Genomic DNA, 24,761 nt, shown 5'->3' with positions numbered 1-24,761 from the left:
ATTTCACTTAACATAATGTCCTCCAGTTCCATCCATGTTACTGTGAATGAAAGGATTTCATTCTTTTTGATGGCTGTATGGTATTCCATTATGTATATACACCACATGTTCTTCATTCATCTGTTATTGGACACATAGATTGATTCTGCATCTTGCTATTGTGAATAGTGCTGCAGTAAACACGGGGGTACAGATGTCTCTTTGATATTCTGATTTCCTTTCCTTTGAATAAATGTCAAGTAGTGGGATTGCTGGATATGGTAGTTCTATTTGTAGTTTTTTGAGGAAACTTCATACTGCTTTCCATAGAGGCTGTACTAGTTTACATCTCCACCAACAATGTATAAGAGTTCTCTTTTCTACATCCAGTATTTGTTATTTTTTGTCTTTTGTTAATAGCCATCCTGAGGTGATATAATACCTCATTGTCATTTTGATTTGCATTTCCTTGATGATTAGTGATGTTGAGCATTTCTTTATATATTTGTTGGCCATTTGTATGTCTTCTTTTGACAAATATCTATTCAGGTCATTTGCCCACTTTTAAATTGGATTGTTTATTTTTCTGTTGAGATGTTTGAGTTTCTTATATATTCTGGATATTAATCCCCTGTGAGATAGTCGACATATATTTTCTCCCATTCTATAGGTTGTCTTTCCACTCTGTTGATTGTTTCCTTTGCTGTGCTGTGCAGAAGCTTTTAGCTTGATATAATCCCATTTGTCTATGTTTGTTTTTGTTGCCTGTGCTTTTTTTTTTTTTTTTTTTTTTTTTGACAGGGTCTCACTCTGTTACGCAGGCTGGAGTACAGTAGTGTGATCATGGCGCACTGCAGCCTTAACCCCCCAGGCTCAAGCAATCCTCCTGCTTCAGCCTCCCAATTAGCTGAGACTATAGGCATGTACCACCATGCCCAGGTAATTTTTTAAATTTTTTGTAGAAGCAGGGTCTTACCATGGTTCCCAAGCTGGTCTTGAACTCTTGAACTCAAGTGATCCTCCTGCCTTGGCCTCCCAAAGTGCTAGAATTACAGGCATGAGCCACCATGCCTGGCCTGTGCTTTTGAGGTCTTGTTCATAAAATCTTCTCAGATAAATGTCCTGAAATGTTTCCACTATATTTTATTTTTTTCATTTGTTTGTTTTTTTGAGACGAGTTTTGCTCTTATCACCCAGGCTGGCGTGCGGTGGCACCATCTCAGCTCACTACAGCCTCCGCCTCCCAGGTTCAAGCGATTCTCCTGCCTCAGCCTCCCAAGTAGCTGGGAGTTACAGGTGCTCTCCACCACGTCCAGCTAATTTTTGTATTTTTAGTAGAGACAGGGTTTCACCATGTTGGTCAGGCTGATCTTGAACTCCTGACCTCAGGTGATCTGCCCACCTTGGCCTCCCAAAGTGCTGGGATTACAGGTGTGAGCCACTGTGCCTGGCCCTCTGCTGTATTTTCTTCTAGTAGTTTTATAGTTTTGGGTCTTACATTTAAGTCTGATTCATTTTGAGTTGGTTTTTGTAAAGATGAGAGACTGGGGGGTCTATTTCATTCTTTTGCCTGTGGATATCCAGCCTTCCCAGCACCATTTATTGAACAGACTATTCTTTTCCCAGTCAGTGTCATTGGTGCCTTTGTCAAAAATCAGTTGATCATAGATATGTGAATTAATTTCTAGGGTTCCTCTTCTGTTTCTGTATGGTCTATGTGTTTATTTTTATGTTGGTACTTTGCTGTTTTGGTTACTATAGCTTTATATTATATTTTGAAGTCTGGTAGTATGATGCCTGTAGGTTTATTCCTTTTGCACAGGATTGCTTGGGTTATTCAGGGTCTTTTGTGGTTCCGTACAGATTTTTAGATATTTTTTCTATTTCTGGGAAGAATGTCATTGGTATATTGATAGGAATTGCATTGAATCTGTAGATTGCTTTAAGTAATAGGTATAAAAGCAGTTTTTTTAATAATTATTTTTTATTTTAAGAGACAGGGTCTCGCTTTGTTACCCAGGCTGGAGTGCTGTGGTGTAATCTTGGCTACTTTTAAATTTTTTTTGTAGAGACAGAGTCTCACTACGTTGTCCAGGATGGTCTCAAACTGCTGGGCTCAAGCAATTCTCCTGCCTTAGCCACCCAAAGTACTAGGATTACAGTTTTGAACCACCGTGCTCAGCCAGTAGCAGTCTTAATTAAAATAAATCTGGTGCTAGAGTTTTACTTATCGGGGTCTGTGATTCTCTTGTCATGGTCTTTTCTCATTGTATCTGTGTCTGCATGCTAAAAATTTTCCAGGAAAGGTGGGCATAAGAGCTAGAAATCAGAGTGAGAATTTTGCCATCTAATGATAATGTTTCTGTGTCATACTGTCAATATAATCTAAATTTATAAATCTTGACATATTCAGCCTTCTGGTTTGGGATAAAACTGAAAATCTGAAACATTATGAATTGCTTCCTTGACTAGCCAAATAGACTTTCTAGGTGACTGAAAGCTTACACTCCCAGACTAGCACCCCACTTACTTGTAGATCACATTGCTGGTCACTTCAACTGTCTGTCCTAAATCAGAAAGAAAGAAAAAATGCTGGGGCACAATCCTTGTATTTATGCATCTGTATTTTACTCCTTGAAAGAAGCCCTTGAGTTATCATTTAGAGCATGTTGATTCTTTTTTTTATTATTATTTTGGGGATGGAGTCTTGCTCTGTTGCTAGGCTAGAGTACAGTGGCACTATTTTGGCTTACTGCAACCTCCACCTCCCAGGTTCAAGTGATTCTCCTGCCTCAGCCTCCTGAGTAACTGGAATTACAGGCATGCACCACCATGCCTGGATAATTTTTTTTTTTTTTTTTGTATTTTTAGTAGAGACAGGGTTTCACCATGTTGACCAGGCTGGTCTCAAACTCATGACCTCAGGTGATCCACCTGCCTCAGCCTTTCAAAGTGCTGGGATTATAGGTGTGATTTACTGTGCCCAGCCAAGATATTTTTAAAATAAGAAAAGAGCATGAGATCTAGAAATCAGCCCTAGGTCTGATTCCTGGTTCCAACATTAATTTGCTATTTGACCCTGGACAAGTGACTCTGCAAGTCTAAGATTCCTCATCTGTAAAATGTTGATAATTATAACTCCCTCACAGGGATTACTGTGAATATTTAAATAAGACAATGAACACAACATGAATCTTGCTTTCGTGGAGCATTTAGTTCAGTGGGAGACACAGTTAGGAAGTAAACATATAGAATTACAGCTTGTGCCAGATTCTCTGAGAGAGAAAGAACATTGTTCTCTTAAGAAGAGTAATAAAGGAAGGGAGGTGTTAACTTGGATGATCGGAGCTTCTAAGGTGGTAATACTAGACTGAGACCTGAATGACAAGGAGGCAAGTCAGTAATAGAAAGGTGGGCCCCTCGGCACTGCCCAGGAATTCTGGAGTATTTCCCCAGTTAACTAGTGTTCCTAACAGTAGCTTCAGATGTTCTTTGCTCTTCTCAGACTTTCCACCATTTATCTTGGTAAGAAAATTGAAGCCATCCGTCATAAAATTCCCTTAACTCCATGCAAACCACTGCTTCCAATTTTTCTGAGTGATCTTTTTTTTTTTTTTTTTAAAATAGAGATGGAGTTGCACTATGTTGGCCAGGTTGGTCTTGAACCCCTGGCCTCAAGGAGTCCTCCTGCCTTGGCCTCCCAAAGTGCTAGGATTCTAGGCGTGATCCACTGTACCCAGCCTATCTTTTTTTTTTTTTTTTTGAGACGGAGTCTCGCTCTGTAGCCCGGGCTGGAGTGCAGTGGCCGGATCTCAGCTCACTGCAAGCTCCGCCTCCCAGGTTTACGCCATTCTCCTGCCTCAGCCTCCCGAGTAGCTGGGACTACAGGCGCCTGCCACCTCGCCCGGCTAGTTTTTTGTATTTTTTAGTAGAGACGGGGTTTCACGGTGTTCGCCAGGATGGTCTCGATCTCCTGACCTCGTGATCCGCCCGTCTCGGCCTCCCAAAGTGCTGGGATTACAGGCTTGAGCCACCGCGCCCGGCCAGCCTATCTTTTTTTTTTTTTTTATTAAAAAATTTATTTTTTGAGACAAGGTCTCATTCTATTTCCCAGGCTGGAGTGTAGTGGCATGATCATAGCTCACTGCAGCCTTAAACTCCTGGACTCAAGCAATCCTCCTGCCTCAGCCTCCTGAGTAGCTGAGACCACAGGTGCATGCCACCATCTGACTAATTTTAAAAAATTTGTAATAGAGATGATGTCTTTCTGTGTTGTGCAGGCTGGTCTTGAACCCCTGGGCTCAAAACAATCCTCCCACCTCAGCCTCCCAATTACAGGAATGAGCCACCATACTCAGTTTTTTTTTTTTTTTTACCCCGCAGTCAGGGTCTTACTCTTTCCTTCAAGGTGGAGTGCAATCATAGCTCGCTATAATCTCAAACTCCTGGGCTCAAGCGATCTTTCCACCTCAGCCTCCTGGGTAGCTAGGACTACGGGTATGCACTACCATGCCTGACCGATTGAAATTTTTTGTTGTTGGGATGGAGTCTTGCAATGTTGCCCAGGCTGGTCTCAAACTCCTGGCCTCTTGTCTCATCCTCCCAGAGTACTGGGATTGTAAGCATGAGCCACTGTGCCTGCTCATTATTTCTTTAAGTACTTTTTCAACCCCACTCTCTTTCTCCTGTCCTTGAGATATTCCAGTGATGCAAATATAGCTTTAGGTTTTTGGTTTCGGTTTTCTTCCCATTCTGTTCTTGTTATTTAAATTAGGTAATTTATATTGTTTTATCTTCTAGTTCACTGATCTTTTTTCTCTGCTCTCTATTTTACTGTTGACCCCAAGCATTATTGTATTTTTCACTTCTAAAATTTCTTTTTTTTTTTGAGATGGAGTCTCCCTCTGTGGCCCAGACTGGAGTGCAGTGGCGCAATCTCGGCTCACTGCAAGCTCCGCCTCCCGGGTTCATGCCATTCTTCTGCCTCAGCCTCCCGAGTAGCTGGGACTACAGGCACCCGCTACCATGCCCGGCTAATTTTTTGTATTTTTAGTAGAGACGGAGTTTCACTGTGTTAGCCAGGATGGTCTCAATCTCCTAACCTCGTGATCCGCCCGCCTTGGCCTCCGAAAGTGCTGGGATTACAGGCGTGAGCCACCGCGCCCGGCCCACTTCTAAAATTTCTATTTGATTCTTCTTTGTATCTTCTCTTGCCTTGCTGAGATTTTCTGTTATTCATTTTTTTTCTTACTAATTTTTTTTTTTTTTTGAGACGGAGAATCTTGCTCTGTCACCTAGGCTGGAGTGCAGTGGCGGATCTCGGCTCACTGCAATGCTCGCCTCCCAGGTTCAAGTCATTCTTTTGCCTCAGCCTCCCAAGTAGCTGGGACTACAGGCATGTGCCACCATGCCCAGCTAATTTTTGTATTTTTAGTAGAAATGGGGTTTCACCATGTTGGTCAGGCTGGTCTCGAACTCCTGACCTCATGGTCCGCCTGCCTTGGCCTCCCAGAGTGCCACTGCACCTGGCCTGTTACTCATTTTTTTCAAGCATTTTTGTTTACTTTTGAAAATTTAATTGCATTTTATTATGGCTCCTTTAAAATCGTTGTCAAATAATTTTAACATTTCTGTTACCTTACTGTTGGCATATATTGATTATCTCTTTTTCAGTTTGAAGCCTTACTGGTTCTTAATATGATTCAGAGTAATTTTTTTTTGAAACTAGGACATTTTAGGTGATATGAGACTTTTCTGTTTTAGTTTGAATCTCTGACGTCACTCCAGCAGTGGAAGGCAGGAGCACTGCTTTGTTACTGCCAGATTGGGGTTAATGTTCTTTTTAAAAAATTTTATAGGCCGGGCGCAGTGGCTCAAGCCTGTAATCCCAGCACTTTGGGAGGCCGAGGTGAGTGGATCACAAAGGAGATCGAGACCATCCTGGCTAACTCGGTGAAACCCCGTCTCTACTAAAAATACAAAAAATTAGCCTGGCGTGGTGGCGGGCGCCTGTAGTCTCAGCTACTCGGGAGGCTGAGGCAGGAGAATGGCGTGAACCTGGGAGGCGGAGCTTGCAGTGAGCCAAGATCCCGCCACTGCACTTCAGCCTGGGCGACAGAGCGAGACTCCGTCTCAAAAAAAAAAAAAAAAAAAAATTGTAGGCCTGGCATGGTGGCTCACGCCTGTAATCTCAGCACTTTGGGAGGCCGAGGCAGGCAGATCACGAGGTCAGGAGATCGAGACCATCCTGGCTAACATGGCGAAATCCCGTCTCTACTAAAAATACAAAAAATTAGCCGGGCGTGGCAGTGTGTGCCTGTAGTCCCAGCTGCTCGGGAGGCTGAGGCAGGAGAATGGGGTAAACCCAGGAGGCGGAGCTTGCAGTGGACTGAGATCTGCCACTGTACTCCAGCTTGGGCGACAGAGCTAGACTCCATCTCAAAAAAAAAAAGATTATTTTATTTATTTTATGTTATGTTATTTTATTTTATGTTATTTTTATTTTATTTTACTTTGTTATTTTATGTTGTATGTTATTTTATGTTATTTTATTTTGTTATTTTATTTTCTTGTGTTATTTTATGTTATTTTGTTATTTTGTTGTTATTGTATGTTATTTTATGTTATTGTATTTTATATTTTGTTGTTAGTTTATGTTATTTTATTTTATGTTATGTTATGTTACGTTATGTTATGTTTGAGATGGAGTTTTGTTCTTGTTGCCCAGGCTGGAGTGCAATGGTGCAATCTGGGCTCATCGCAACCTCCGCCTCCAGGTTCATGCCATTCTCCTGCCTCAGTCCCCATAGTAGCTGAGATTACAGGTGTGCACCACCATGCCTGGCTAATTTTTTGTTTGAGACGGAGTCTTGCTCTGTCGCCAGGCTGGAGTGCAGTAGCACGATCTCAGCTCACTGCAACCTCCGTCTCCTGGGATCAAGTGATTTCCCTGCCTTAGCCTCCCAAGTAGCTGGGATTACAAGGCACGTACCACCAGGCCTGGCTAATTTTTTGTGTTTTAGTAGAGATGGTGTTTCACCACGTTGGCTGAGATGGTCTCGATCTCCTGACCTCGTGATCTGCCCGCCTTAGCCTCCCAAAGTGCTGGGATTACAGACATGAACTACCATGCCCAGCCAGATTAGGGTTAATGTTCTTTCTGGGCCGGGCATGGTGGCTCATACCTGTAATCCCAGCACTTTGGGAGGCCAAGGGGGGTGTGGATCACAAAGTCAGGAGATCGAGACCATCCTGGCCAACATGGTGAAATCCAGTGTCTACTAAAAATACAAAAAATTAGCTGGGTGTGGTTGTGGGTGCCTGTAATCCCAGCTACTCAGGAGGCTGAGGCAGGAGAATCGTCTGAACTCAGGGGGCGGAGGTTGCAGTGAGCCAAGATCAGTGCCATTGCACTCCAGCCTGGGTCACAGGGCAAGACTCCGTCTCAAAAAAAAAAAAAAAAAAGTTCTTTCTGGTTCCCCACTTAGCTTCTCTTGACACCCAAGGTGCAGGGCTATGCAGAGGTTGGAATTCTGACTCTCCACTAGGACTCTATTGATAACTTCCCTAGCTGAAAGGCGTATGGGTATGTCATTTCTGCTTCCCAGTTGGCCTCTACTGACACCATGTTGGGAGGAGGTGGCCTCATTAATGTTGGGCAGTTGTGGAAGTCCTGACTTTCCACTAGACTTCCTATAGAGAACTTCATCACTGCTTGCTTCACATATGGTATCTACTGACATCATGGTGGGGGATAGTTCTTACCACCCAGCAGGAATAAAAATCCTTGGTCTCTACTCAGACTTCTCTAACACCTCCCCTGTGGGCAGATTGGGGGAAGTAATTATAGCCTGGCAGGGGTAGAAATCTAGGCCCCTATTGGCACTTGCTGGCATGGGTGGGGCCGCAGTTTTTTCTGTCATGTTTGGCTGAGGTAGAGCAGTTACTATCTACTAGCTGTTTGCTGTCTTACTAGTTGCTCCTTTCCTGGTACATTGGCTAGAGTGAGTAGATTTTGGGGGAGCTTTTTTGTCTGTGCCCATTGACGTTTCCAGGCTGCTGGCTCCTTCAACTTTAGATCTGGGATATATGACCAGAAAAAACCCAGGAACTTTACTGCATCGTTCCATGGGTCCCAAGGTCCCTAGCTGATCTGCTTTCATCTCTTCACCCTTCAGAGTGATCAAGCTCCAGCTCACCTTCAGCCTCATTTCTTCTCTCCCATTTGCATGCGTATATCCCCAGAAATGCACCACATCTTATGGCTCTAGTTGTTTATGTTCAAGCAATATAGAAAGAACTACTTGCCATTTCCTAACCCTGTGATATGCTTTCACATCTTTAAGACTTTGCTTATGTTGTATATTCTTTCTTTAATATACCTAACCTTCTTTCTCTCTCTTTTTTTTTTTTTTTTTTTTGAGATGGAGTCTCACTCTGTCGCCCAGGCTGGAGTGCAGTGGCACAATCTCGGCTCACTGCAGCCTCCACCTCCCAAGTTCATAGTGATTCTCTGCCTCAGCCTCCCAAGTAGCTGGTATTACAGGCGTGCACCACCACAACTGTTTAATTTTTGCATTTTTAGTAGAAATGAAGTTTTGTCATGTTGGCTAGACTGGTCTCGAATTCCTGGCCTCATGTGATCCATCTGCATCGGCCTCCTAAAATGCTAGGATTACAGGCATGAGCCACTGCACCTGGCCTCCTAACCTTCTTTCTCTATCTTTGAATTCTTCCAGCATCTTCAAAGGCCTTACTCAAAGATCACCTCTCCCATCACATCTTTTCCAGATCTCCATTCGTGATGGTTTACTTCCTTTTCTTTGTTTTTGTGGTACTTATACTTGACATTGGTATACCAAATATCTCATTTTGTTATGGCTGTTTGTGTCTTTTTTACTCCATGGGATTATGAATCCTTTGATTATAGGGGCATATCTTATTTTTCTCTGTATCTACAACATTTAGGATATTTGACATATAGTAATTGTTTAATAAACTATTTGCTGAATGGACCCCACCATGGAATTTACTCCCCTGAAATAGAGTTCAGGTACTTTGAAGGGCTGTCTCTAGAACCACAGTGTTTAATAGAAATGTAATTTTAAATTTACCAGTGGCCACATACAAAAACAAAAATAAAAAGAAACAAGTGAAACTAGTTTTAGTTATTTTTATTTAACCCAATATATTAAAAAATGATCATTTCAACCGTAGTCAATATAAAAAATTGAGATACTTTACATTATTTTGTTGTATTAAATCTTCACAATCTGGTGTATATTTTATACTTGTAGCTGACCTCACATTGTACCACCTGCTTTTCAAGTGCTCTCCAGCTGTATGTAGCTAGTGACTATGTATTGGACAGCACAGCTCTAAAATATAATGGAGTTCTTAATATGTAATTAGTCATTTTTGTCCACTTGGGCAAGTTTTGCAAAGGCCTTTCTTGATTTTAACTGTGTAACTGTAATTAAGTCTGCAAAATTCATTAGAGAGTAGTGCTCCCTTTTAAACATACCTCAGTTCTAATTTAAGGATGACTGGCTGGCAGCCTAGCTACATTTTGAGTATGGGCCAGCTAAGGTGCCACCTTAGAGTTCCTCTCTTGACTTCAGGCTATTTATTTACCTGTCCTCAATTGCTCATTCACCCCAGACTGTTCTTAGACTACCTTTTTTTGGCATGATTGTTACTTCTTTCACAGTCAGTGTTGTTTAGTTTATATGTGATATTGTTGATGTGGCTCCAAAGTATCATATGCTTGTGACACTGTGGTAGACAGGTATATCTCGAAAGCACTTCGAGGAGGTTACTGGGTCGACTTCATTTACATTCATCTGCCAGGGAGGGGCTATAACTACTAGTTGTTTTTTTTTTTTTTTTTTTTTAAGAGACAGGGTCTCACTCTGTCACCCAGGCTGGAGTGCAGTACTCACTATAACCACGAACTCCTGGGCTCAAGTGATCCTTCCATCTCAGCCTCCCTAGTAGCTGGGACTATAAGCATGCACCACTATGCCCAACTCGTTTTCAGTTATTTTGTAGAGATGGGGTCTCGCTATGTTTCCCAGGCCTAGATCACTTTAATAAGGTTTGACATCTGGCTAGTGGTTTATTAATGAATTACAAGGCATTAAGTGCATGCTAAATATATTATATGTATATATATTTGTTTGTATAATAATATGTTAAGGGAATTTAAAGGATAGGCTAGAAATGTATTGCTAACAAATCAAATACCTTAACACAAGGTTTCTACCTCACTTGTGGTACATAACTCTGCAAGTCCATAGAGAATTCTGCTTCGTGGTTACCCTAGGGTCCAAACTGATGGAGGGTTCCTCCTCATAAAACTATGCTCTCTAGAACGTGAAGGCTCCTCATTTGTCATAGCAGGAAAAGACAGCATGGAAAATCATGCACTGGCTCTCAGGTGCTTCAGCATACAGTCCATTGGCCAGAACTAGGCACATGGCTCCAGCTAACTCCAGGGATGGGTTGGGAAATGTAGTTGTCTGTCTGGTAAGGTAAGAACCAGATGTTAGTGGATATCAATAATGTTTGCCACAGTCCTGACTCTGCCACTTGCTGGCCCTGTGATCTTGGAAAGCCACTCTCTGAGCCCCAGTTTACTCATCTACAGGTTGTAAACAATAATATTCTCACCTAAATGAATTGTGATTATCAGACAAGATACTGTTACGTGGGAGCACTTTGGAAATGTAAAGTGTGATGGAAATTTTAGCTATTCTTTAGCTGTTTTTTGAAGTTAAAGTGCTGCTTGTTTTTCCACAGGTCTACTGAATGATGGAACTGTGGGTATTTTTAGGGGCAACCAGATGCGCTTAAAGCGAGCCTGCATTCGCAAAGCAAAGATTTCTGCTGTTGCTTTCCGGAAAGCCTTCTGCCATCACAAGTTAGTGGAACTTGATGCCACAGGTGTGAATGCTGATATCACGATTACAGACATTATCAGTGGACTTGGCAGTAACAAATGGATCCAGCAGAATCTCCAGTGCCTGGTGCTGAATTCATTAACTCTCTCCCTCGAGGATCCTTACGAGCGGTGCTTTAGCCGGCTTTCTGGCCTTCGAGCTTTAAGCATCACCAATGTTCTCTTTTACAATGAAGACCTGGCTGAAGTTGCCTCGTTGCCAAGATTAGAGAGCTTGGATATTTCTAACACCTCGATCACAGACATCACTGCTCTACTGGCCTGCAAAGACCGACTCAAGTCTCTAACCATGCACCACTTGAAATGTTTAAAAATGACAACCACCCAGATACTGGATGTAGTTCGGGAACTCAAACATCTGAATCATCTTGATATCTCAGATGATAAACAGTTTACATCAGACATAGCTCTTCGCTTACTGGAACAAAAAGACATCCTACCCAACCTTGTTTCTCTGGATGTTTCTGGGAGAAAGCACGTGACAGATAAAGCTGTTGAAGCCTTTATACAACAACGTCCAAGCATGCAGTTTGTAGGTTTGCTGGCTACTGATGCTGGTTACTCTGAATTCCTCACAGGCGAAGGACATTTGAAGGTTAGACTTTAAAAATATATTCTGTCAGGCTGACCAATATCTTAGTTGCATAAGACTGCGTTAAAGATGAATGTCTATAATATATGGAACATGTTCATGAAACAGGGCCTCATATAGTTGAAAGGTTTTAGAGTCCTAATTAAAATTTCAGCTTCATGACCCAGGACAAGCTATGATGTCACTTCAAGTTTTTATTTCCTTATTTGTAGAATACATGGTATTCTTACCTTATAGAATTCTGAAGATTAATGATAATCTATGTAAAGTGCAAGTCACATAGTAGGTCCTGGATAAACAATAGGTTGTCTTACGATGATAATGTTTAGATATTTTGAACCATTTACATACACTGTTTTTTTTGTTTTTTTGTCTTTTGAGACAGAGTCTCACTCTGTCACCGAGGCTGGAGTGCAGTGGTGCCATCTCAGCTCACTGCAAGCTCTGCCTCCCGGGTTCACACCATTCTCCTGCCTTAGCCCCCCGAGTAGCTGGGACTACAGGTGCCTGCCACCACACCCGGCTAATTTTTTGTATTTTTAGTAGAGACAGGGTTTCACTGTGTTAGCCAGGATGGTCTTGATCTCCTGACCTTGTGATCTGCCCACCTTGGCCTCCCAAAGTGCTGGGATTACAGGCGTGAGCCACTGCGCCCAGCTACATATACTGTTTTTAATGGATAACTTTGGAGAAACTGGGGACACCGCTTGTTGAATTGAATACCTAGTGGGAGATCAAGTATTCTAAGGAGATCTCTACTGTAGAAATGGTAGAATTTTGCTTTTCCTAAGATTTCTCATGCCTAATGGTTTAAATTTAGTTTAACAAACATCAGTTGGATTTGATAGAGCTTGGGATTCAAAAATGAAAATGAGGCTGGGTGTGGTGGCTCACACCTGTAATCCCAACACTTTGGGAGGCAGAGATGGGCAGGTCACTTGAGGTCAAGAGTTCGATACCAGCTTGGCCAACATGGTGAAACCCCGTCTCTACTAAAAATACAAAAATTAGCCAGGCATGGTGGCATGTGCCTATATTCCCAGCTACACGGGAGCCTGAGGCAGGAGAATCTCTTGAACCCAGGAGGCGGAAGTTGCAGAGAGCCAAGATTGTGCCACTGCACTCAAGCCTGGGTGATAGAGTGAGACTCCATCTCAAAAAAAAAAAAAAAAGGAAAATAAAATGATACAGGATCTGCCTCCAAGTAGCTTAACCTAATGGGAGTGGTGATTATATTATTACAAATACATTTTTATATTTATACCTATTTACTTATATACTTTTATAGATATATGCTTTAAACCATAAATACTTTTTTTTTTTTTTTTTGGGAGATGGAATCAAGATGTCACCCAGGCTGGAGTGTAATGGCATGATCTTGGCTCACTGCAACCTCCGCCTCCCAGGTTCAAGTGATTCTCCTGCCTCAGCCTCCCAAGTAGCTGGGACTACAGGCACACACTGCCATACCCGGCTAAGTTTTTGTATTTTAGGAGAGACAGGGTTTCACCATGTTGCCAAGGCTAGTCTCGAACTCCTGAGCTCAGGCAGTTCATCTGCTTTGGCCTTCCAAAGTGCTAGGTTTATAGGCATGAGCCACCACTCCCGGCCTGGTTTCTCTGAGAAATTGATGAATGAGTGGAGATCTTAAGGGTGAGTAGCTCAGTAGACAGTATTCCCAGCAGACAGAATAATATGTGCAAAGACTGTATTAGGAAGAGAGGTGAGACACAGGCATCACTATTTTTTAAAGCTTCAAGATGACTGCAGTGTCCAGCTATGAATCACTGTTTTAAAATAACTTTTTTTTTTTTTCCAGAGGCAGGGTCTTGCCCTGTTACCCAGGCTGGAGTACAGTGGCATGAACAAGCTCATGCAGCCGCTCCCTCCTGGGCTTGAGTGGATCCTCCTGGCTTAGCCTCCTGAGTAGCTGGGACCACAAGCAAGTGCCACCATAACTGGCTATTTTTTTTTTTTTTTTTTTTGACATGGAGTCTTGCTCAGTCACCCAGGCTGGAGTGCAGTGGCGCGATCTCAGCTCACAGAAATTCGCTGAAACCCCCACCTCCTGGGTTTCAGCGAATTTCCTGCCTCAGCCTCCTGAGTGGCTGGGATTACAGGTGCCTGCTACCATGTGCAGCTGATTTTTGTATTTTTGGTAGAGATGGGGTTTCACCATGTTAGCTGGGCTGGTCTTGAACTTCTGACCTAGGTGATCTGCCTGCTTTGGCCTCCCAAAGTGCTGGGATTACAGGCATGAGCCACCACGCCTGGCCTTTTTTTTTTTTTTAGTGTTTTTGTAAAGATGGGTTCTCGCTCAGTGATCCTCCCACCTTGGCCTCCCACTTTTGGGATTACAGGTGTAAGCCCCTGAGCCTAGCCTGGCTTTCTTACCATAGAATTTCCAGCTCTGTCATCAGTATTTCTGCACTCGATTTTTCTCTTCTCACTATTTCCCTACTCAGTTTTCTCATCTGTCACCATCAGTTTCCTGAACCTTCCATTTCTCCACAACTAGAATTCTTATATTTGTTGGCCACCTAATCCACTTGGATTATCTCCCAAGCTGTGGCTCCCAACTCATGAGAACATCAAAAATCTGCTAAACCCAATGTTAGTTCTTAGTCTTCATTGTATTTGACCCAAAGTAAAATGGTATTTGACACAGTTGATCTTTTGCTCTTCCCTGAGATACCTTTAAAAAAAAAAACTTAGCTTCCTGGGTATCATACTTGCTTGTTTTTTTTTTCCTACTTGTCTTGCTACTGAGCCTCAGTTTCCTTTGTTGGTTCTTCCTCATCTTCCAGGCCTCTGACTGTTGGAGTGTTCTGTACCTCAGTCCTTAAATCTATATGCAATGACTCCTAAATTTGTGTCTTAACTTAGATCTCTCCCTTGAAGTCAGACTGCTGTATTGAAAAACTGCAGTAATCAACATGCAGTGAAGGTACATAATTATTTTTTGGCCAGGCGTAGTGGCTCATGCCTTTAATCCCAGCACTTTGAGAGGCCGAGGTGGGAGGATTGCTTGAGCTCAGGAGTTTGAGACCAGCCTGAGCAACATAGTGAGACCCCATCTGACACCTGTAACCCCAGCACTTTGGGAAGCCAAGGCAGGCGGAGCACCTGAGATTGGGAGTTGGAGACCAGCCTGACCAACATGGAGTAACCCAGTCTCTACTAAAAATCCAAAAAAAATTAGCTGGGCGTGGTGGTGCATGCCTGTAATCCCAGCTACTTGGGAGGCTGAGGCAAGAGAATCTCTTGAACCCGGGAGGTGGAGGTTGTGGTGAGCTGAGATCGTGCCATTGATTTCCTGCCTGAACAACAAGGGCGAAACTCTGTCTAAAAAAAAAAAAAAAAAAATACATATATATATATGCAATAAAATTGGCTCAGAGCACGCCTATAATCCCAGCACTTTGGGAGGCCAACGCGTGCGGATCACTTGAGGCCAAGAGTTGGAGAGCAGCCTAGCCAACATGGTGAAAACCCCGCCTCTACTAAAAATACAAAAAAATTTAGCCAGGCGTGGTGGCAGACGCCTGTTGTCCCACCTACTTAGGAGGCTGAGGCAGGAGAATCATTTGAACCCGGGAAGTGGAGGTTGCAGTGAGCTGAGATTGTGCCACTGCACTCCACCCTGGACAATAGAGAGAGACTGTGTCTCAAAAAAAAAAAAAAAAAAAGCAATTGACTTAGAGTGTTTAACATTCTTCCAGTAACAAAAGTTCTTTAATTTTGTATTCAAGGTAACTTGAGAATATATTTCACTTAAGAGATTTATAAAGTTGTTGGAACCAACCAAATGTGGGTAAAGGAAGAATAAAGTCTGATTTAGATTATTTTATATTTCCCTCTTACAGTTTTTTCTCATTTCACATTTCAGTGTTTTTTTTGAATTTATAAGAAAAAGTTCTGGGTGATTCAATGAACTGAACACTTTGAAAAATTTTATTAAATACCCATTTGTGTATGTGAATATGTAGTCCAAACCAGTTTGTGTAAATATGTTATACATGAATAGAAAGTTTAAAAAGCATTTAAAGAAGTAAAGTAATGGAGGCCGGGCGTGGTGGCTCATGCCTGTAATCCCAGAACTTCAGGAGGCCAAGGTCAGCTGATCACTTGAGGTCAGGAGTTTGAGAGCAGCCTGGCCAACGTGGCGAAATCCCGTCTCTACTAAAAGTACAAAAATTAGCCGGACGTGGTGGCAGGTGCCTGTAACCCCAGTTACTCGGGAGGCTGAGGCATGACAGTTGCCTGAACCCAGGAAGTAGAGGTTGCAGTGAGCTGAGATCCTGCCGCTGCACTCCAGTCTGGGCGACAGAGCGAGACCGTGTCTCAAAAAAGGAAAAAAGGGCTGGGCGCGGTGGCTCACGCCTGTAATCCCAGCACTTTGGGAGGCCGAGGCGGGCGGATCACGAGGACAGGAGATCGAGACCATCCTGGCTGACACGGTGAAACCCCGTCTCTACTAAAAATACAAAAAAATTAGCCGGGCGTAGTGGCGGGCGCCTGCAGTCCCAGCTACTCAGGAGGCTGAGGCAGGAGAATGGCGTGAATCCGGGAGGCGGAGCTTGCAGTGAGCCGAGATTGCGCCACTGCACTCCAGCCTGGGCGACAGAGCGAGACTCTGTCTCAAAAAAAAAAAAAAAAAAGGAAAAAAAAAAGAAAAGACATGAAGTAATGGAAGTAAAGAAACTTTTATTATTATTTCAACAATCTTAGAAATTCTTAATATGTGCCCTTGCGTCATGTGACACATATCAATACTGTAGTCTAATTCATTTCAGACTCTTGTAGCATATCCTATTAATGGTTGAAATGTCAGCCATGATACATCCCTTCATTTCCTCAAAGCTGCATATTCCAATGTGAGTATTATAGGCTTTTTTGTTTTTTGATAATCAAGAGTCTCACTCTGTTGCCCATCATGGAGTGCTGTGGCACAGTCATGGCTTACTGCAGCCTCAAATTCCTGGGCTCAAGCAGTCCACTTCAGTCTCGCAAGTAGCTGGGATTACAGGCATGCACCGTCACACGCAACTGATTTTTATTTTCTTTTATAGAGACAGGGTATTACTATGTTCCCCAGGCTGGTTTTGAACTCCTGGGCTCAAGTGATCCTCCTGCCTCTACCTCCCAAAGTGCTGGGATTACAGGCATGAGCCATCTTGCCTGGCTGAATATTATATGTTTATATAAAACTTTGTTACTGAGTAATATATTTTTAAAATATTTGATTACTTTTGTGTCACACTGTATAATGTTACTGCCAAAAAAGACTAAATCTTCCCCTTATTATGAGATAGTCTCTCTGAATGACATTTTTTGGCATTTTTTAAAACTTTATTGTAAAATAAAACAGACAAAGACGATAAATAATTATGTAGCTTAAGTTGAAATAAAAGTGGACACACTTGAAACCATCACTCAGGTTAAGTAACAGAACTTTGTCAGCTACCCCAAAGCTCACTTCGGCCTCCCAAAGTGGTGGGATTACAGGTGTGAGCCACTACACCTGGCCATGTCCTTTCATTTCTTCATAATTTTATGACCCAACTATTTAGGCACCTGGATAATCTTGCCCATTTAAAACAATTTGATGTCTTTTGAGTGTCTTTTAGTTTATAGGTTCCTCCTCCATCCCTTTCTTTTCCTTATAATTTTGTTTATTGAAGAATCTATCATTATGATTTGTAGAGTTTCCCTAAGTCTGGATTTTATTGTATTTGTTGCTGTTTTGTAGAGACAGGGTCTTGCTTTGTTGCCCAGGCTGGTCTGGAACTCCTGGGCTTAAAGTGATCCTCCTGCCTCAGCCTCCGAAAATGCTGGGATTACAGATATAAGCCACTCTGCCAGCCTGGATTTTGCTGATTGTATACTAATGGTGCATCTTTCTCTTATTTTCTGCAAATTGGTAGCTGGATTTGGAGGCTTAATTAGACTTAACGTTTTATCCCTTTGGCCAGACCCTTAGGTGTTGTATTCTTACGTTATGAGGTACATAAATATCTAGTAGTTTGTCTTTCTGTGATGTTGGCAGTTATTGACACTTAGTAGCTAGATCTATCAATTCACTCAGAATTATGGTGATATTTTAATCATTTATTTTTCTCTTACTAATTGGATTATTTTTAAAAAGAGCCACTTTCTGTTACCTATGTTTGGTTGCCCAGTGGCACATGAACCACATTTTAAGATAAATATATTATCTTAAAATAATATACTTTTGGGCCGGGCGTGGTGGCTCACACCTGTAATCCCAGCACTTTGGGAGGCTGAGGCAGGTGGATCATGAGTTCAGGAGATCGAGACCATCCTGGCCAACACGGTGAAACCCCCTGTCTCTACTAAAAATACAAAAAGTTAGCCGGGCGTGGTGGCGGGTGCCTGTAGTCCCAGCTATTCAGGAGGCTGAGGCGGGAGAATGGTGTGAACATGGGAGGCAGAGCTTGCAGTGAGCTGAGATCGAGCCACTGCACTGCAGCCTGAGCAACAGAGCAAGACTCCATCTCAAAAAAATAAAAATAAAATAAAATAAAATAAAATAATATACTTTTATGTTAGGAATCCCTAGAAAGACTTAAGTTTAAACAGAACCTCTTGGTGCTGAAAAGGAGCATGATAAATCTGGAGAAATTAATGGATACATTTATTTGATGAATACTTATGGAGTACGTATTCTGAGCCAAGCATAATGCTAGCTATTGGGGTACAATGGTGAATAGATCAATCCAGTGGGGGATTATGATAGCTATGAAAGAGATGTTTCAGGGGACCTAATTTAAATCAGTGGCTCAAAAAGACTTCTCTAAGAAAGTGTCCTTAACTTGAATAAGGAAGAATGAGTAGAAATTAGTCAGGCAAAGAGAGAAAGGAAGTTTTCAGTCAGAGAGGACATTGTATGAGTGGTGTTTTACTGAGAAAAAGCTTGACTTACGGAAAGATGAGGAAAAAAGGGGTATATAGCTAAAACATTGTGAGCTGGGGGAGAGGAGTAAGAGGCAGATAGGATCCTCATAAAATGGTAGGGCCTTATAAATAGTGTTAAATATCTTGGGATTTATTTTAGGTATAATACAGAAAATTTCACCCATGGTCTTATGCTAGGTTCTGAGTTTATCTAATATACATCTCTTCAAGAAAAATACACCTTTTTAAGATGACTAATCTGGATAGATTGGAAAGTATAATCATTTTTATTTGATTCCAGCTTTACATAACTATCCTAGATGCCATGTATACAAATTATATTTATTTATTTATTTAGAGACAGAGTCTTGCTGTGTTGCCCAGGCTGGAGTGCAGTGGTACGATCTCAGCTCACTGTAACCTCCGCCTTCTTGGTTCAAGCAATTCTTCTGCCTCAGCCTCCTGAGTAGCTGCAATTACAGGCTTGCACCACCACGCTTGGCTAACTTTTTTATTTTTAGTAGAGATGGGGTTTCACCATGTTGGCTAGGGTGGTTTTGAACTCCTGACTTCACATGATCCACCCACCTTGGCCTCCCAAAGTACTGGGATTACAGGCATGAGCCACCACACCTGGCCACAAATGATATTTAGATAGAGAAAGAGAGAGAATTCTAAAAGCTAATCTGGTTATGTTCACAGGTGTCTGGAGAAGCCAATGAAACTCAGATTGCAGAAGCACTGAAGCGTTACAGTGAACGGGCATTCTTTGTTCGGGAAGCTCTATTTCATCTTTTTAGTCTGACTCATGTGATGGAAAAAACAAAGCCAGAAATTTTAAAGGTAAGAATAAGAAACTGGATATGAAATTTTTGAAACGATTTCCCTGGGCAGATGATTTTTTGAAGAAAATTGGTGAAAATTTGCATTTAAGGCCAGGCACGGTGGCTCAAGCCTGTAATCCCAGCACTTTGGGAGGCCGAGACGGGTGGATCATGAGGTCAGGAGATCGAGACCATCCTGGCTAACACGGTGAAACTCCGTCTCTACTGAAAAATACAAAAAAAAAAAAAACTAGCCAGGCGAGGTGGCGGGCGCCTGTAGTCCCAGCTACTTGGAAGGCTGAGGCAGGAGAATGGCGTAAACCCGGGAGGTGGAGCTTGCAGTGAGCTGAGATCCGGCCACTGCACTCCAGCCTGGGCGACAGAGCAAGACTCCGTCTCAAAAAAAAAAAAAAAAAAAAAGAAAATTTGCATTTAGTCTTTTTTTATTATTTATAATATGATTGATGACGTGTGATTTCAATTATTAGCCACAAACGAGAGAGAATATAGTTGTACAATGTTATTGAAGTTTTATAGTAGTCTCATTAAGCATATAAATGTCTTGTACATATTTATCTACCTAAAACCAGTGACCACCATGATATTTTGTCACCAGCTACTGTAGAAAATGAAAGTATATGACTGGGATCAGGACACTGTTTTGTATATTAACCCTATGTTGTTTCCCAAATAGATTTTTTTAGAAATACAATATTGGGCCAGGTGTGGTAGTTGATGCCTGTAATCCCAGCACTTCAGGAGGCTGAGACAGATGGGTAGCTTGAGCCCTAGAGTTCGAGACCAGCCTGAGCAACATAGCAAAACCCCATTTCTACAAAAAGTATTAAAAAATACAAAAAAAGAAAGAGAGAAATAAAGCAAGCAGATATCGGAATTCCACAAGGCACTTTTCCATGCTGTTTAGAACCTACTGTGCATTCTTAACTGATTTACATTACTCCCCAATTAAGTTAAAAAAAATTTTTTTTTAAGTCATAGGGTCTTACTGTGTTCCCCAGGCAAGAGTGCAATGGCTGTTCACAGACCTCAAACTCCTGGGCTCAAGCAATCCTGTCTCAGCCTCCCAAGTAGCTAGGACTACAGGTGTACATCACAGCACCCAGCTATTTTAACCAAGACAGCTTTTGAAGGGCAAGAAAGGAGATTTCTTAATTTTATTGAATGCTTAGGGCAACATTTATCAAAATGTGGTCCTTTGGGCCAGGACACAGTGGCTCACACCTATAATAACTTTGGGAAGCTGAGGCAGGCAGGTCACCTGGGGCCAGGAGTTCTAGACCAGCCTGACCAACATGGCGAAACCCCATCTCTACTAAAAATACAAAAAATTAGCTGAGCGTGGTAGTGCACGCCAGTAATCCCAGCTACTCAGGAGACTGAGGCATGAGGAACCTGGGAGGCCGAGGTTACGGTGAGCCGAGATCATGCCACTACACTCCAGCCTGAGCAACAGAGCAAGACTCTCTCAAAAAAAAAAAAAAAAAAAAAAAAGTGGTCCTTTGACCACTACAAGTCTAGGATATTGCTTATTTAAAAAGCATATTTGTGACCAGGCGTGGTGGCTCACCCTTGTAATCCCAGTACTTTGGGAAACCAACGCAGGCAGATCACTTGAGCTCAGGAGTTCAAGGCCAGCCTGGGCAACATGGCAAAACCCTATCTCTACAAAAATTAGCCAGGTGTGGTGGCACACACCTGTAGTGCCAGCTACGTGGGACACTGAGGCAAGAGAGTTGCTCGAGCCTGGGAGGCAGAGGTTGCAGTGAGCCGAGATCATGCTACCACACTCCAACCTGGGTGACAGGAGTGAAACCTTGTCTGAAAAAAAAAAAAGATATTTGTAAACCCCACCCCCCAAAATTTAGATTCAGTAGGGCTAGATGAGGCACAGGAATCTGCATTTTAATAAGCCCCCAAGATAATTCCAAGGTAATTCTTATGCACATTCAGTTTTGAAAACCAGTGAGCATAGGACTATATTATATTTGCCACCTTGTTTAGTGGGCACAATTCCAAGAGATGAGTTTTATCTTCTGTTTTACAGATTATGAAATTGAGGTTCTGTGGCATTAAGTAATTATAAGTCAGTGGCAGAGCCACAACTTGACATCCTACATACCTTAAATTCTGAGAATGAGGTGCTTGGGTAGGAACCAGTAACATTTTAGTCCTTAGGATATTATCACCAACACCTATCACTCCTTTTATATATATCAGAGGATGTTGGCACTTCGTATATGAATTGTCTTTTTTTTTGGTTTTGATTACTGTGAACTGAGCAACAAAGGACTAGATCTCTAGTCTTGATCTGAAATATTCATTCAGACATTCAGAGAATGATTCGGAGATAAATGAAAGAATATAGGCTATTTATTTATTTATTTATTTATTTATTTATTGAGGTAGCATCTTACTCTGTCACCCATGCTGGAGTGCAGTGGCATGATCATGGTTCACTGCAGCCTTGACCTCCCTCCTGGGCTCAAATGATCCCCCTGCCTCAGCCTCCAGAGTGGCTGGAACTACAAGCGTATAACACCATGCCTGGCTGAATTTTAAAATTTGTTATTATTATTGTTTTTTTTTTTTTTTTGTAGTGATGGAGACCCACTATGTTGCCCAGGCTGGTCTCAAATTCCTGGGCTCAAGTGATTCTCCCGCCTTGGCCTCCTAGAGTTTTGGGATTATAGGAGTGAGCCACTTTTATTTTATTTTTTTAAAGATACAGGATCTAGCTGTATTGCCCAGGCTGGAGTGCAGTGGTACACGATCATAGCTCACTGCAACCTCAAACTCTTGAGCTCAAGCAATCTTCTGCCTCAACCTCCTAAACATCTGGGACTATAGGTGTGTGCCATCACACCTGGCTAATTTTTAAAATTTTAAAAAATAAATAAATTTATTTATTTATTAGGCTCCAGCAATCCTCCTGCCTAAGCCTCCCGAGTAGCTAGGACTACAGGCCCATGCAACCACACCTGGCTAATTTTGTAGAGACAGGGTCACACTATGTTGCACAAGCTAATTTTAAAAAATTTTTTGTAGAGAGAGGTTCTTGCTGTGTTGCCCAGGCTAGTCTCGAATTCCTGACCTCAAGTGATCCTCCTGCCTTGAGCTCCCAGAGTTCTGTAATTACAGGCATGAGCCACTACACCTAGCCTAGGCAATTCCTTTTTTTTTTTTTTTTGAGACTGAGTCTCACTCTATTGCCCAGGATGGAGTGCAGTGGCACTATCTCAGCTCACTGCAACCTCCGCCTCCCATGTTCAAGCGATTCTTCTGCCTCAGCCTCCCGAGTAGCTGGGATTATAGGCACCCGCCACCACGCCCGGCTAATTTTTGTATTTTTAGTAGAGACTAACGAGGTTTCACCATGTTGACCAGGCTGGTCTCGAACTCCTGATCTCAAGTGATCCACCTGCCTCGGCCTCCCAAAGTGCTGGGATTACAGGCATGAGCCACCATGCCTGGCCAAGGCAATTCTTATAGGGAATTTTGCTGCAAAGGAGAGCAAAGAAAAAAGATGGTAATTGTTTGAGTAAGTGAGATTAAAAGAGGAATGTTTTGATTTTTTTTAACAGGAAAAATGTATCTTGTTTATATCCTGATATGAATGATCCAGTACAGAATAAAAAATTGATATAGGAGTAGGAGGGGTGAACAGCTTCCCTTCAGTAGACAAGAAAATAATGATCTAACATATACATGGAGGGATTTGTTTTACAAAGGACCCCAAAAGATTCCTTATGGTAGCAGGCAGGAAGGTGATGTATATATACGTATGCTGGTAAGTAGGATACATGTGGTAATGAGAATCTGAAATTCTTTTCTGGTTGCTTCAGTTTTTCTTTTCTTTTTTTTTTTTCTCTTTTCCTTAGAGGCAGGGTCTCACTCTGTCCCCCAAGCTGAAGCGCAGTGGCACAACCATGACTCACTACAGGCTCTGCCTCCCAGGGCTCAGGCGATCCTCCCACCTCACCTCTCAAGTAGATGGGACTATAGGCATGCACTACCATGCCCAGCTTCATATATGTATGTGTGTGTGTGTGTGTGTGTGTATATATATATAGAGAGAGAGAGAGAGAGAAAGAGAGAGAAGGATGGAGTTTCGCCTTTGTCACCCAGGCTTGAGTGCAATGGTGTGCTCTTGGCTCACTGCAACCTCTGCCTCCTGGGTTAAAGCAGTTGTCCTGCTTCAGCCACCCAAGTAGCTGGGATTACGGGCATGCGCCACCATGCCCAGCTAATTTCTGTGTTTGTTTTTTCTTTCTTTCTTTCTTTTTTTTTCTTTTTTGAGATGGAGTCTCATTGTGTCGCCCAGGCTCTAGTGCAGTGGTGCAGTCTCGGCTCACTGCAAGCTCTGCCTCCCAGGTTCACGCCATTCTCCTGCCTCAGCCTCCCAAGTAGCTGGGACTACAGGTGCCTGCCACCACACCTGGCTAATTTTTTGTATTTTTAGTAGAGACAGGGTTTCACCATGTTAGGCAGGATGGTCTCGATCTCCCGACCTCGTGATCCACCCACCTTGACCTCCCAAAGTCCTGGGATTACAGGTGTGAGCCACTGCTCCTGGCACCCAGCAAATTTTTGCACTGTTTTATACAGATGGGGTTTCACCGTGTTGCCCAGGCTGGCAGTTTTCTTAGTGTAGTTGAAAGCAAGATCTTCAGCTGATAGTGAAGAATGGGAAGGATTCGTTGGGGGTTTGAGGTCAGAGGAAAAAGTGAGAAATAGTTGTCTAGGCCAGGGGAAGTGAATGGATTTTATTGTACTCTAACCTCAGCAGTGTTCTCAAGGAACTGAAGATTGAGATTTGAGAATGAAGTTATGCTCTATTCAAGTCAGTGAGAATTTATTCACTGCCTTCCATGTAACAGGCACCATAAGTAGGTCTTAGAAATACAGGCCGGGCGCAGTGGCTTAAGCCTGTAATCCCAGCACTTTGGGAGGCCGAGACAGGTGGATCACGAGGTCAGGAGATCGAGACCATCCTGGCTAACACGGTGAAACCCCGTCTCTACTAAAAAAAATACAAAAAGCTAGCCGGGCGAGGTGGCGGGTGCCTGTAGTCCCAGCTACTCGGGAGGCTGAGGCAGGAGAATGGCGTGAACCATGGAGGCGGAGCTTGCAGTGAGCTGAGATCCGGCCACTGCACTCCAGCCTGGGCGACAGAGCGAGACTCTGTCTCAAAAAAAAAAAAAAAAAAGAAAAGAAATACAAAGATGAGTGACCTGTGTTGAAAAGATTTATTAGCTTTACAGAAAACCTCTAGATATGAATAGCTGAATACCTGCCTTGATGAGGTAGACTGGAACTATTTGTGAGTAACTTGCTATATCCTAGGCTGTTTGCACACGAGGATGTAAAAGAAACTTACGACATCTTTGAAGTTACTACAGACCAACAAAATAATGCTGCTCTGTGAAGAGGGCTTGTATTTATAAGGTGAATTAAGAGGACTCTTTTT

At 42.6% G+C, this 24,761-nt stretch overlaps 1 protein-coding gene across 1 annotated transcript in view; it reads left to right on the top strand.

Annotated features, from left to right (window-relative positions):
* Window positions 1–24,761, top strand: part of LOC105495060 (zyg-11 family member B, cell cycle regulator) — a 104,530-nt gene that overhangs the window by 35,169 nt on the left and 44,600 nt on the right. Inside the window, exons 3-4 of the mRNA XM_011764225.3 lie at window positions 10,780–11,534; window positions 19,152–19,292. Coding sequence (XP_011762527.1) covers window positions 10,780–11,534; window positions 19,152–19,292 — 896 coding nt within the window. The remainder of the gene's footprint in view (window positions 1–10,779; window positions 11,535–19,151; window positions 19,293–24,761) is intronic.

This window comes from Macaca nemestrina, chromosome 1 (genome assembly GCF_043159975.1).
Source record: "Macaca nemestrina isolate mMacNem1 chromosome 1, mMacNem.hap1, whole genome shotgun sequence".
NCBI lineage: Eukaryota > Metazoa > Chordata > Mammalia > Primates > Cercopithecidae > Macaca > Macaca nemestrina.
Note: the sequence above shows the minus strand (reverse complement) of the source record. Positions and strands in the feature narration are given on the sequence as shown.